The sequence below is a fragment of the Suricata suricatta genome, chromosome 9 (assembly GCF_006229205.1).
Source record: "Suricata suricatta isolate VVHF042 chromosome 9, meerkat_22Aug2017_6uvM2_HiC, whole genome shotgun sequence".
In the NCBI taxonomy this organism is placed as follows: Eukaryota; Metazoa; Chordata; class Mammalia; order Carnivora; family Herpestidae; genus Suricata; species Suricata suricatta.
Window position 1 is genome coordinate 46,651,264 of NC_043708.1, and position 12,906 is coordinate 46,664,169.

The window sequence follows — 12,906 nt, forward strand, 5'->3', positions numbered from 1 at the left end:
AGTGAGGCAGGTCTAGGGCAGGGGGGCTGCCAAGCTTTGATGAGTCGAGTCAGAAGTCTTGGGTTCCCCAAGGAACCCCAAAACTTCAAGATGTGAGGCCACCAGCAAGGCCCCTGCCTTTTCTGTGCTTTGCCTCCTCAATTCTAAGGGGAGATGCCTGCCTTGACTGGCTCATATGGATGTTCTGAGATGCAAATGCCCAGGAAAGAATGAACCTGCAATGGTAACACCCATTCATCTAGTGTTATCCAGGATCCACATTAATACAATTTTCTAATAACTGCATCTCTTACCCCATTTAGTAACAGTCTTTAAAAAAAGGTTAACCATTGGGGATTACAAACATTTAGTTAAAGTTTTGCCTTGTCAATGAGGATATTAAACAGCGTAAGATTATTCTCGATCATTTAAAATCTTCTTGGTCTATCAGTTATTCATCTATGTCATAAGAACAATACTCCCAGGCTTTATTTAGTGGCACATAGATACTTGCCTCAACACTAAATATCCCCAGCCTGTTAGGTTTTTGAGTGCATGTCTTTTCCAATTATTGATACAATTTTTAAAAGAAGGTTTTTTAAGTACAAAAACTGGATTTTTGTCTGAGGAAACATAGTGATGTCTGTACTCAATCCCAAGATGTCGGTAATTAACTTCTTGTAGTACTTAGCTTCAGAGGGCTCCTGTCTCTTATTTGCTGCTTCTAATCTATAGTGGGCGGGGAAGCAGGAGAAAAAGCTTATGATAAATCAGGTAGAGTGAGAATAAATAACTCCTGAGTTGGTTCTGTGGCATTTTCTGTGAGCAGAGTGTGTGGGCTTTTCCGTGCCTTCCTCTGCTTTGGAGAACATTTCCCAATTTTCTGCTGCTCGATTGTCTGATAAGCAATCTCTGTATAAATGAGTTTTTACGGTCTCAAAGGTTGGTGTGTTTGTGCGAGACTTAACTATCTCTTAAATATGGTATAACGAAGTCGTGGAAGTTGATGAGAATCAACGTCCAGATTGTAGGTGTCTTGGTCATTTCTTAGGGTGAGTAAAATTGAGGTACGTAGACTCCTGGCGATGTTCATGGCTAATACTCACCGAACGGAACTATGTAAGGACAAGATCCAGTAACCTCTGCCAAAGCCCAGAACCAGCAGAGACCCACAAGTGAAGGAGAAAGGACTCGAAGTTCTCAAGCCGAGCACCTCCCTTTTGAAATAGGAGCCTCTTTCTGTTCAATTCATAACTGTGGCAAGGAGAGACGGAGGTTTCATCCCGGTCATTCCCATCACTATCCTGAGAGGAGAATCCCCACGCTCCAGTCCCTAAGCACAGCAAATTAGATCGGCCTCTCTGATGTTGGGCAACTGCCCAGACCCTGGCAGGGAGGCAAACATCCCTGCTGTCACCTCCGCCGTTGCCACTTGGCTGTCTTGGTCACTTTCAGGGCCAGTTGCTTTGCTTGAAAATGTGGCCATTTCTCTGTAAAACAGGGGAAAGCGTCACCCCATACACCTATTACCTGCCGAGTAGTTGATAAGTTACCCTGGAAGTTCTAGACATCTTACATAGCTCTCATTTTAATTTCCTAATGCCTCTGTGAGGGAGGTGTTACTATAAATAACATAAAAGACATGCAATGCTCTCAACACAGTGACTGCCTGGACTGCCTGTGACATTTGCTGAGAATATGTGCTCCGTGGCGGCAGGATCTCTGTCACTTTTGTTCACTCCTCTGTCAGCAGAGCCTAGGATGGTGCCTCGCCCATAGCAGCTGCTCAATAAATACTTGCTGAATGAATCCTAAACTTTAGTTATTAGAGATTCCTGTTTTTATACATGAACAAACTAGAGCTCAGAGAGGTTTAGTAATTTAGCTAGTTCACAGCAGGAAGTAAATGGCTGAGGCAGGGTCGGAACTTGGACCCTGCCAGCACAGAGCCTGTGCCCCTAACCCTCCTCCTGCCCACCCTGAGAGGAAGGAAAGGTTCTAGTAGGAAGTAGTGAATGCCTGGCTAATGTCCATGGGTGGCAGAGCCCTGGGGTCTGTGCTGGTTTTGAACTGGCTGCTTGGGAAGATGGTCTTGCCCCTGGTAATGGGAGCCAGGATGCCACAGTGCCTGAAGCCCGCACTCTGACTTTGGGACAACAGCAGGACCTGGCCCTTGCGCCTCCTGCAGGCTCTGTGGTGCTTTGTCCGCTGTGAACCCCAATCAGTACCACTTCCATCTCTGCGGTCTCCTCACTTTTCATTGATTGAGAGCCCTGGTTCTCTAGCAATGTTCTGCCTCCCATGACAGGTTTCTGCTCTGGCTACACAGGGGACACTGGTTTTTAGTCTATATCATCTGAAGGGACATGATTTTGGAAAGTAATTTGGAGTGATCAAAACGGATGTGGTAGAAAAATCACACCTCCTGTGGGACAGTATGGTAAGTTGCATAGACAAGACAGGATTTCTGTCCTTCATCATCTAGATAACTAATGAGGTTTGCTACTTTTCGCAGTATAATTTGCCAAGTGGTTTTTATCTGTCACTTATATTTAAACTTCGAGGCAATGTTTTGTAATGGTGTCCGAAGAGACCTTTAGCGGCACAAATTACACATTGACCAACTTTGGATATATGTATGGGCTGCTGTATAAATAGGTGCCACATGGTCAAATTAGAATCATCTTCAAGAAATACTATCTTTCCCTTCTACCCCACGGTGAGGTTACATAAATTTCAATTATAGAAGAATACACGTGGCCATCAAGAAATGGTTTTATCCCTTTAACCAAAGTAATACCCCAATTCTAACTGAATATTTACTTAACTAAAACTCACGTTCTTTCATCCTTCTATCAAGGTAATTGTATTTTTAAGCATTCAAGACAATGCTTCCCAAGGTTCTTATTCTTTGTGTTTGCTATTGATTTCTGTTTGTTTATAGAGTCACAGGGGCCATGGGAGATAAATATTATATACCTGCCTCAGGCAAGACTGTACTGAAGTCATCCTCAGATGATAGCTCACTCTCTTCTAGAAGCTCTTCAGAGATGAAAGCATCTTTGGGGCATTGTTACAATGGATCATGTACTTGGGAAGTTTTTCCTAATGTCTAACCTAACATCTTTCTGTTGTGGTCTTGTTCAGAAAAATAAAAGGAGTTGAGTTCAAAACCTATCCTTTTCTGAGCTTATAAAGAGGGCTTTGCTATGTAGCTTTCCCCTCAGGGTTGAATAAATATTGATGCTGACATTAGGGTTCATGACATGGGGCGTCAGAAATGATCAGCCCACTTGCCCGTCAGCGCTTCAGAGAAATGAAGGAAAGGGAACAAAAGCTGTTGGTGACTCACTTCAAGGCTGCCAGGATGTTAACAAGTGGTTCTGGCACCTTGAAGACGGATTTACTTCCTTAGGGCTATGGAAACTATTTTAAATTTGTTTTTAATTGTTTATTTTTAGGTGCATTTTGACCAATTTAAAGAAGCATTAATACTTATCTTGTCTAGAACTCTGTCAAATGAAGAACATTTTCAAGAACCAGGTAAGGGCACTCATTAACTTTTCTTCTCTACATTCCCCTTTAAAAATTGCCCAGAATTTGGGGACTTTGAAGCATGTCTATGAAAGATTTGGGGCATCTGCCTTTTACACATCGAGTAGTTATTTTGAGTGACTTGTCTTCTGATATTATCCTAAAAGCCTTGCAGCTGTTGAACACTAAAATGAGGCTTCCCTACCACCACAGTGTATTATGGCAGAAATAATTGGATTGTTCCTAGGCAATATGTCAGTTGGTGTGGCAATAACTCATTTCTGGAATGGGCAGAGTGAAGCTGAATGGTACTACCTTCATTCTTATTTCCTGTGTCCATGGAAGGATCTGAATGGTGGGGGGTTTTGCCTGAAAGAAGAAGAGTGGCCAATTTAGAGATAATTTTATTCAGTCTGTAGTTGGTGGATAACCCTCTGCTACAGACACTGTCATATAATTAATAAAATTATATCTCAAGTGATAGTTCTTGAGGACCATGTTCATTTTTGTATTTTCAGTGTCTAGTAGAATGCTTCACACATAGTAAGTATTCAGTGACTGTAAAGAAATAAAGAACTTATTATTACACTTCACTGACTTTTTAAAAAAGCACTGTAGACTATAAAACATCATCATTTTATGTATCTCTGAAAAGAAAGATTTTTTTTTACCATTTATAATAGTAAAATGCCATTGACTGTAAGACATATCCTACTCTCCTAGTGTTCAAATATAGGGTGTGTGTGTGTGTGTGTGTGTTGGTCTATTTTAGGATCAATGAAACATGGTAAATATTTAAAGCAAAGTGTAAACAGTACTAATATTTGTATTATGATACAGTCCAGTTTTATCAAATCATTGGTTGTCAGGCTAGGAGTAAGGGTTGGTTATAAATAAGCATGAGGGAATTTTTGGGGTGATGATATTGTCTTACATCTTGATTATGGTGGTAGTTACAGATTTTATGAGTTTTTCCAACCCATAGAATTATGTACTAAAAGGAAATTTACTCTATGTGAATTATACCTAGATTAAAAAAAAACCAACCTGATTTTAAATCATAACATAAAAATATAGTCCAGTTTTTGAGATTGAGGAAAAATCATTAACATTTTGTCACTACAAAGAGTCATTCCCTGTGACCTATTTAGATAAAGCACAGAAGGGAACTCATTTCTTTTCTTTACTAGTGATCTAGTTCTTCATCATACCTTCTGGAATGCCCAAGATCTGTGTCATATCTGTGAACATTATGTTTAGCGGTGTTTTGGATTCTGGATTGAATCTCCCCTTTCTGCCTCGAGTGACCACCCCAAGGAAGGTAATCTTCCTTCTGAGGCTTGCTGGAGCTCTCTAGAAGCCTATAGTGAGCCCGTAGGGGGAGGTCATTGCCGTCTGGAGATTTTCCAGACTACTAATAGAATTTCAGTAGATGACTGCTGCTGGAACACGGGCTTTTGTTCTTATGAGGTCTCACATTTTATTGGTATTTTTACTTATTTGAGGTTGTCTGTCATCTTGATAACAGTAGTGCAAGATCTAGGGACCCCGAATAGAGCTTTGGTGACATCTCCACATTTTAGTTAGTAAGAGCCTCAGTAACATAAACAGTAAGTTTGTTGTTCTTTTGTGTGCTGATCATGTGCTTTTTTTATGTGGGTTTGGAATGGGAAACTCTGACACTAGTCCGCGTGATCTCTTTGCTGCCTTTTCTTCAAGACCTGTATGGTCACCTGCCAGAAAATTGTCATAATAAATGCTCCGACTTATGGTGGCCCCAGATGGGAAGGGGGCCAGTGCTGGGATCTACATCATAGGATGAGGAGGTAGGCAAAGGCTGGCCGAGTTTGCCAATAGCTGGGAAGCAACATTTAGAATGTAGCTTCAGATGGTGGTTTCAGAATTGTGTGTGTGTCCCACAGCTATGGAAATCGAGACCATAGTTTGGACAGGTCTTCCAGGACAGGGCACAGAAGAGATTTTGATAATTTCGCTGTGCTGCCTCCTCTGGGTAGGCTGTAGCAAACTCTCATTACAGAGCTGCCCCAGATCAGTGTAATGAAGTAGCTAAGAGAACTTACTGATAGCGCTGTAGCCAGCATTTGTGGGACCGCCTTAAAGTTTGGCCTGGCGGGATAAAATCTAGGCTCTGGCCAGCACCTTAAAGGGCGGTTTATCTCAGAGGAGGCAGTGAGTCAGCCCTGCCTCCCACATTCCCTGCTTTTTGTTCCTGTTTTTTGTTCAAGCTTTTTGATGTTCCTGAACATCTCTGCTTTTTCTGTCTTTTTTGCCCGTCTCTCTCCGGCCCTCTAGTTGTTCTCAGGGATCATGCAGTCCTTTCCACTGAAACGGTCTCCCACCCACTCTAAAATGTGATTCAACCCCCACAGGCTGACTGGCTTGGCTGGCGAGAGACAGAGAAGGGAGGTTCGGGACTCAAATGCAGTATCAGGAGGCCACCTCAGTTCACCCCCACCTTCCCCTTTATGAAGATAACTATCACCTAAATCATAGGCCATATAATTGTAGGGCTGGAGAAGACACTGGCGTCTTCTCATGAGCACCTTGAGGCCCACAGAGGCACCTTGCTTACCTGAAGTCTCCCAGATGGTGGCACAGGAGGACACTGAGGGGCTCACCCAGGGGCCCCTCATCTCTAGGAAGCATGTTAACCCCCAGGTGGATGGGCTGGGGGCAAATCCAGTCCTGTCAGTGCAGCCTGGCCAAAAAGAGGCTGACAAGTGCCAGAGTCAGCAAGAAGGGGTGAGAAAAAAGCGAATTTCACCTATCATTAGTGACAGGAATGCCGTGTCTGCAGCATTATTTGGCTTTCAGGTACTTAATTCTTCTTGTACCATAAGGGCCGGACCTGTGGTATTTTTGTCTTGTCTTTTGAAATCGATGGACCAACTAGACTTTGAGAGAAAAGATTACCCTTAAATGATGGAAAGTGACTAAAAGAACAAGGCCACAGTGCACAGCCTTTGAAAGAGAATGGGTCATGAGTGGGTATTTTGTAACCTCCAAGATTTTATAAGTTAAAAATACCAGGTGCTGTACCAGACTGTCACATGGAAAACCCAGGTTGATCTGGTGGAAAGGCCCCTGAGGCAGGAGTTATAAAATACTAGCTTTGCTTTTCTAATTGGGTGGCTTTATATGTCATAACCTCTGGGGTCTTTGATCACCTCATATGGGAAAGAAGTTGTACTGGAAAATACTTAAAATCCATTCAGCTCCCAAGATTGAGTCGTGTCATCTCTGAATATCTAAATGACATCTAAATTTATGGAAAAGGCTAGCTGTGTGTTTCTGTCAGATTTTGCCCAACATAAATTGACACTCTGAGGGTCTGCTTGCTAAGGGCAAATGCCCAGTGGGTTTGATATACATAAAAACATAGCTATATTAGAATTTGAGAGGAGATGGAATTAAGTCATTATTTCCATAGACTTAGGTTCTGCCATTTATCATGTCTCCGAGGTACAATGTCTTGATTTTTAAAATTAGTGTGATTTTTCAAATTAGATGATTTGCAGCATCTTTTTCCTCTGATAATTTATGATTCTAAGACTCTTAGAAAAGAGCTTTTTCCCCTAAAAATAATTCCTAACTGATTAACATCACCAGTGACATAATCCCTTCTATCTACATGTACAATTTAATTTTTAAATTATTTTCTTGGAATAAGAGAGGAGCAAAAACCTAATTATTATTTATTCAATTTGCTATGGCTTTGGATTATAGGATTTTTGTAACGGCAGTGCTGGCACAGGCTCTAAGCTATATGACATCAGCATACTGTCCGGATCTGCTCTCCAGGGATTTTGTCCTTGTTCGATGCATCTTGCGTTAGATTTCTGTTCAGTTGTAGATGTTAGAGTAACACAGGAAGCCTTTTCTTTCCCTGATAGAGTTAATGTAAAAATCTTCCCTTAGTTTACTGGTGAAGGGAAAACTTTGATCTGGAAAAGCCAAATCATTAGGAAAATAAGACTATGCATGGTTTTGGCACAGACGATTTTTTTTAAAAAACAATATTCCTAATTTCAGGAGCTGCCTTGGTGTAATTATTTTTCTTAAATTTTGAAGAAGCTATAGCCATAATAAACAGGTATCGTTTCATCACTCTGCAAGTGCACACTGAAGCAGATCTTGTGGCCAGGCATGGGGCTAGACCCTGAGAGAACTTGGCGCCTTCCACTCCCCGAAGTTTGCCTGAGGGCCATGCTTATAGAAAATATACATACCAATGGCCCAACTACTGTGTTGGGTTGTCCTCTCTCTGGTTGTTACAAAATTCTGTAATAATTGGTGTCTGTGAGATACTAACAGTGAGGACCAGAACATTTTTCCAAAAGTTAAAAGCACAATAAACCACTACCACCACTACCATCAAGAAAGGAGTGGAGTCATTTCATAAGTTCAGGGAGAATTGGAAACACTCAGGTCCATTGGTGGTCATGTAAAGTGATATCTTACCCAGTGCAGAACAATGAGGCTGGGAAAGTTTGCGGCGGGTTTGGGGGCTCTGGACTCTCTGACTTGACTGCACTGGTCCTGCCTGCTGGCCCCCGCCACTGCTGGCCCCACAGAAGTCTGGGTGGGGGACGCACTGGGGTGTGTCTTGAGCTTCCAGGGCAGGAGCCACCTGACCGAACAGTGACCTTGTCCCACCTAGCCCATGTTCCCTTCCTGCAGATAAGTAGACTAAGCCTTCATGACATTAGTACTTCTCAACCTTTTAAATGCTGAGGGTTTGGATCCAGATCTGTTTAAATCAAACCCCAGGCTCTTCCCATGAAGCTCCCCTACCCTGGGAAGCATTACAGTCCAGCTAGGTGGGTAATTCTAACCCGTAAAATGCTTTAAGACAAATGTGACCAGGATCATCATTAAATCAGGAGCTATCAGAGTTATGGACAGTATGGGTTGCACATAATTCATAGACAAAAAGGTTCCATGAAAGTTGTGCCAAGCAGTTCCTTGATAGAAATAAGTTTTGTGGGGCACCTGTGTGGCTCAGTCAGTTGAGTGTCTGACTTCGGCTCAGGTCATGATCTCACAGTTCGTGGGTTCGAGCCCCGCTTCGGGCTCTGTGCTGACAGCTCAGAACCTGGAGCCTGCTTCTGAGTCAGTGTGTCCTTCACTCTCTGTGCCTCCCTTGCTCATGATCTGCCTCTCTCTGTGTCTCAAAAATAAATAATAAAAATGTTAAAAAAAAAAAAAAAGTTTTGAGTTGCCCCTGGAATGTGGGGAGGATTCACTTAAGTGAACCATGAATCTCTGCCTTCTTCCCCAAAATGGCTCAAGATGCTTGACCTACCAGTGGGGATCCACAGGCTGACATCTCAAGGAGAAGCCTAGGGAAACACTCCTATCCTCATTATCAACTCGGAGAGTTTCGCCTTTAGATCATGAACAGCTTTAGGGCTTAAACAGACCATCTAGTCAGAATACTCAGTCCTGGGGGTTGCCAGCCACCCCCATGCACCATCCTGGGCACCCTCGTGGGATGCAGGCCTTTGCCTCAGAGCTTTCCTCCCAGACAAGGGTAATCAGAGCCATTCTATTCGCTCTGTGTCCTGAAGTGCTATGTTCCAGGCAAGAAACATCCACTGGGATTGGTAAGAATTGACTGGAGACTGCTCCTAACATTTGGTCACTGCATTCGCTGTATGTCCAGGTGAACGTGTACATGTTGTGTGGGGACTGCAGGAGGGCGGGGTAGCTGGAGCATTGTGCTAATGACCAGTAAGCTGCTCCCCCAGAACGGGCTGTGTATGCACAGAAGTGTGGGGTAGTGACCCTGTTGGTGATGACCTCCCACAGAGGTAGGGAGCACCCCAGGAGGCGGGAGGAACGGCAGATAATGAATGTTTGAGGGCTTTTGTGATGTCTTTTTGTTGTTCATTCTCTCTTGGACTCTCTTCTCCCCTTCCCTTCTTGGGACATCTCCCTCTTCACCCCTTTCTTCTTTCCACCACTCCAGCTCACCTCTCCCCTCCTCCTTGGACCCCCACTGCACTTTGCCCCTACTTCTTGTTTTCCTCCCCGCTTTGTTTCTCCTGCTCCCCCTCCCCCTCTCCCCACAGGCCCCTAGATCCCTGCCCATCTTCTCTTCCCCCTTCCCCACCTGCACATATGTCTGTCTCTCCCTCTACCTCTCCCTTTTTCCTCTCCCCCTCTCCTTCTCTTGGTCTTGGTCTCCCCTTTAATTCTCTCTTCCCTTTTCTCCTATTTAGTATCATGTATGGGGGCAAACTCTGTGCAGTCTGCATGTAATGGTGGCCACAGGAGGCAAGGAAGTGGGGATGGGCCAGGGGGCTTCGTGGTGCTCATTTGCTGCCTGACCACTCTTCCCCAGGGAAGCTTCTTGGAGGTGCTCTTTTGAGATTAGCACATGCTTCGTTTTTGACTCATATTTAAAAAAATTTTTTTTAACTTTTATTTATTTGAGAGAGACAGACAGACAGCATGAACAAGGGAGGGTCAGAGAGAGATGGAGACACAGAATCTGAAGATAGACTCCAGGCTCTGAGCTAGCTGTCAGCACAGAGCGATGCGGGGCTCGAACCCATGAACCCTGAGATCATGACCTGAGCCGAAGTCAGATGCTTAACCGACTGGGCTACCCAGGCGCCCCTCCTTATTTTTTTTAATGTTTACATATTTTTGAGAGAGAGAGCAAGTGAGCGAGTGAGCATGAGCAGGGAAAGGACAGAGAGGGAGGGAGACACAGAATCTGAAGCAGGCTCCAGCCTCGAGCTGTCAGCACAGAGCCCAATGCGGGGCTTGAACTCACAAGCCATGAGATCATGACCTGAGCTGAAGTCAAATGCTTAACAGACTGAGCCACCCAGGTGCCCCTGACTCCTTATTTTTAAATGAGTTTCAGGAATCCCTGAGCTCAGCAGAACTGTAAGATGAAGGGCCTCAGACTGGCATTACTCTGTGTTGAGGGCCTCTGACTTTGGAAGGCACCAGTGTCTGGGAATGATTGTCCAGCCTAACAGAATGGCGCAGGAGGGGAAGTAGAAAGCCAGGGACTTTTAAAGAAATTTTAAAATAAGAATATCAGCACCAAAAAGGTGCTCTCCTTTTCATCCCATAAGTATCCTCAGTCAGTTTTGGAAACAGGTTTAAATCAAAAAGCGATCAAATATCCATCTTCTCCCTCAACAGGTACAACATGATACTTTGCTCATGGCAGGTGTTCAATAATTAGAAGCTAAAAGAATCTACCTGATATTGGAGTGTGTCTTTGAAACTCTGGTAACTTCCTGGTGTAAGTGCCATAGAAGGCACTCTATCCCAGGTCCCAAGCTTGTGTTTTTTAAAGAAAGCATTGCTGGGATAAACGGTGTTGAGGCTTTCCTGTAACCATTTCCACGTCCTCTTGGGCCTTCATTGTTTTGCCCTTTGGCCACGGGGAGAGCTGAGCTTTCCAAGTGGTGACCCACATGAGGAAGGCTGCAGTCAGTCTGAGGAGTCTGTGGAAAGTGTGCTCTGTGTTCCTCAGCTGGAGTTGAGGCAGGGAGGGAGTCGAGAGACGGGGGGTGGGTGAGGGTCAGCTGCTTACTGTACCTGCACTGGCTTATCCCCTGAGCGGTCCCTCCCACTGACACTGTATTGCAGTTTTCCTTTTATTATAAGTGCAAGACCTTCTGTTCACAAGTCATACGTGTACGGTGGTTCACCCTGATTCTGGAAAGTGGACGTTATCACAGGTCCAGAGTGTCTCTTCTTGGGGCAGATGAGATCTGGAGTAAAGGACATGGTGTCTGAGTATCCAGGTGTTAATTTCTAAGGCTGGAAGGCATGGTATTTCTTTTGTCTCAACTCCCTGTTGAGATGCCCCCCCCCCCCGCTCTGTAGAGACTACCACTGGCTTCCATATTCCTCTAGCAGTCTTTAGGGGATGGAATCAAGATTCCTCTGTTGTCCCCTACTCATAACCATGTCTTTGGTTTATTGAATAAAACCCAGTCATCTAAACGAAGTCAGGTAGGAGTGCTTCAAAAGACGCTTTACTATGACTGATGTGTTTCATAATAAATTCTCCGAGGATGGAGTCCAAGACTCCTCTAGGCAGGGTCAACTTGTCTTCTTTCCTTCAAAGCTCATTTTTGTTTTTGTCAAATAGGAGAAATAGAAAATTGAAAGAAGCAAAAATGACCCTGAAGCTTGGCAGTCCAGGTAGAATCATAAATAAATGTTCAAGGAAATAAAACACTGCAAATTTGGCAGTCCTTTACATATTGTTTGTGTCATTGGCATTTCCTAGCCCTCCTTGGAGCATGTGACTGGAGAAGTTACTTACGCTTGTGTTGAAGAAAGCTGTATGATGTAAATAATTTCATTTCTGTTTTTAGGTTTTATTTACTTTGAGAAAGAGAGAATGTACGAGAGGGGGAGGACAGAGAGAGGGAGAGAGAGAGAACCCCAAGCAGGCTCCATGCTGTCAGGGCAGAGCACGATGTGGGGCTCCATCTCAGGAACCCTGAGATCATGACCTGAGCCGAAACCGAGAGTCGGGAGCTTAACTGACTGAGCCACCCAGGCGCTGTCTGTCATAGCTAAAATTGTTCAGCAGTGAAACCCTGACATGTTAAGTTACACCTAGATGTGCTCATAAAATACATCAACTTTGCCCACAGGGCTGCAGTTTTCTAAGTCCTTGTTGGGCAAAAGGATGGGGTAGGACATTCTTTAACTAAGGGGTATGAGAGTGTCTTAAAATTCATTTGGTGGACTGTCGCTGTGGCCTCTTAAAGGCCTGGTTGAAACTGGTAAGGACAATCATAGTTTTCAAATGTTTAACACAGTAATGACTGTTGACTATGAATGTCCTTTCTGAACCTCCTTACTTTTTTGTCTTTCTTCACTTCTTATTGTAAGTATAATGATGCTCATACTTTAAGTAGGAGAGAAATATGTAAGTCAAAGAAGTCACTGTAATCGGTTCAATTAATCTAATTCTTTATTGGTCACGTAGAAGATTTGGGAAATACAATGAGGTAACATTAACACCCCATTTTTCCTTTGTGCTAATCTCTTTATTCCAAAAAAGAGTATACAGTTTACTAGATTTCTCTAGAAATTGACTTTGTGATATATTTACATTCTGTTAAAGATACTGAAAGTTTGATCACAATTAGTTATAATAATAAAATATAAATAAAAGCTAAAAACTCTTGGCAATGCAAAAATAAATAAAATTAACCCAAGTCTCTCAAGGTCTTTAATGGCTCACAGTCTGTTACCTTCTATTGCTTATTCAAATCCACGGCTGCTCCCTGCAGGGCTTGGAATATTTCGTGGAAAATAACTGGGGGCCATTGCATCCACAGGCAGGTTTTGGAGTAAATTACAGTAGGTTTTTTTCTTTTT

At 43.5% G+C, this 12,906-nt stretch overlaps 1 protein-coding gene across 5 annotated transcripts in view; it reads left to right on the plus strand.

The window, feature by feature from the left end:
- NIN (ninein) overlaps positions 1–12,906 on the plus strand; it is a 96,112-nt gene that overhangs the window by 16,432 nt on the left and 66,774 nt on the right. For all 5 annotated transcript variants that reach the window (XM_029951078.1, XM_029951077.1, XM_029951079.1 and 2 more), the window contains one exon: positions 3,441–3,522. In XM_029951078.1, the coding sequence (XP_029806938.1) occupies positions 3,441–3,522 (82 nt within the window). The remainder of the gene's footprint in view (positions 1–3,440; positions 3,523–12,906) is intronic.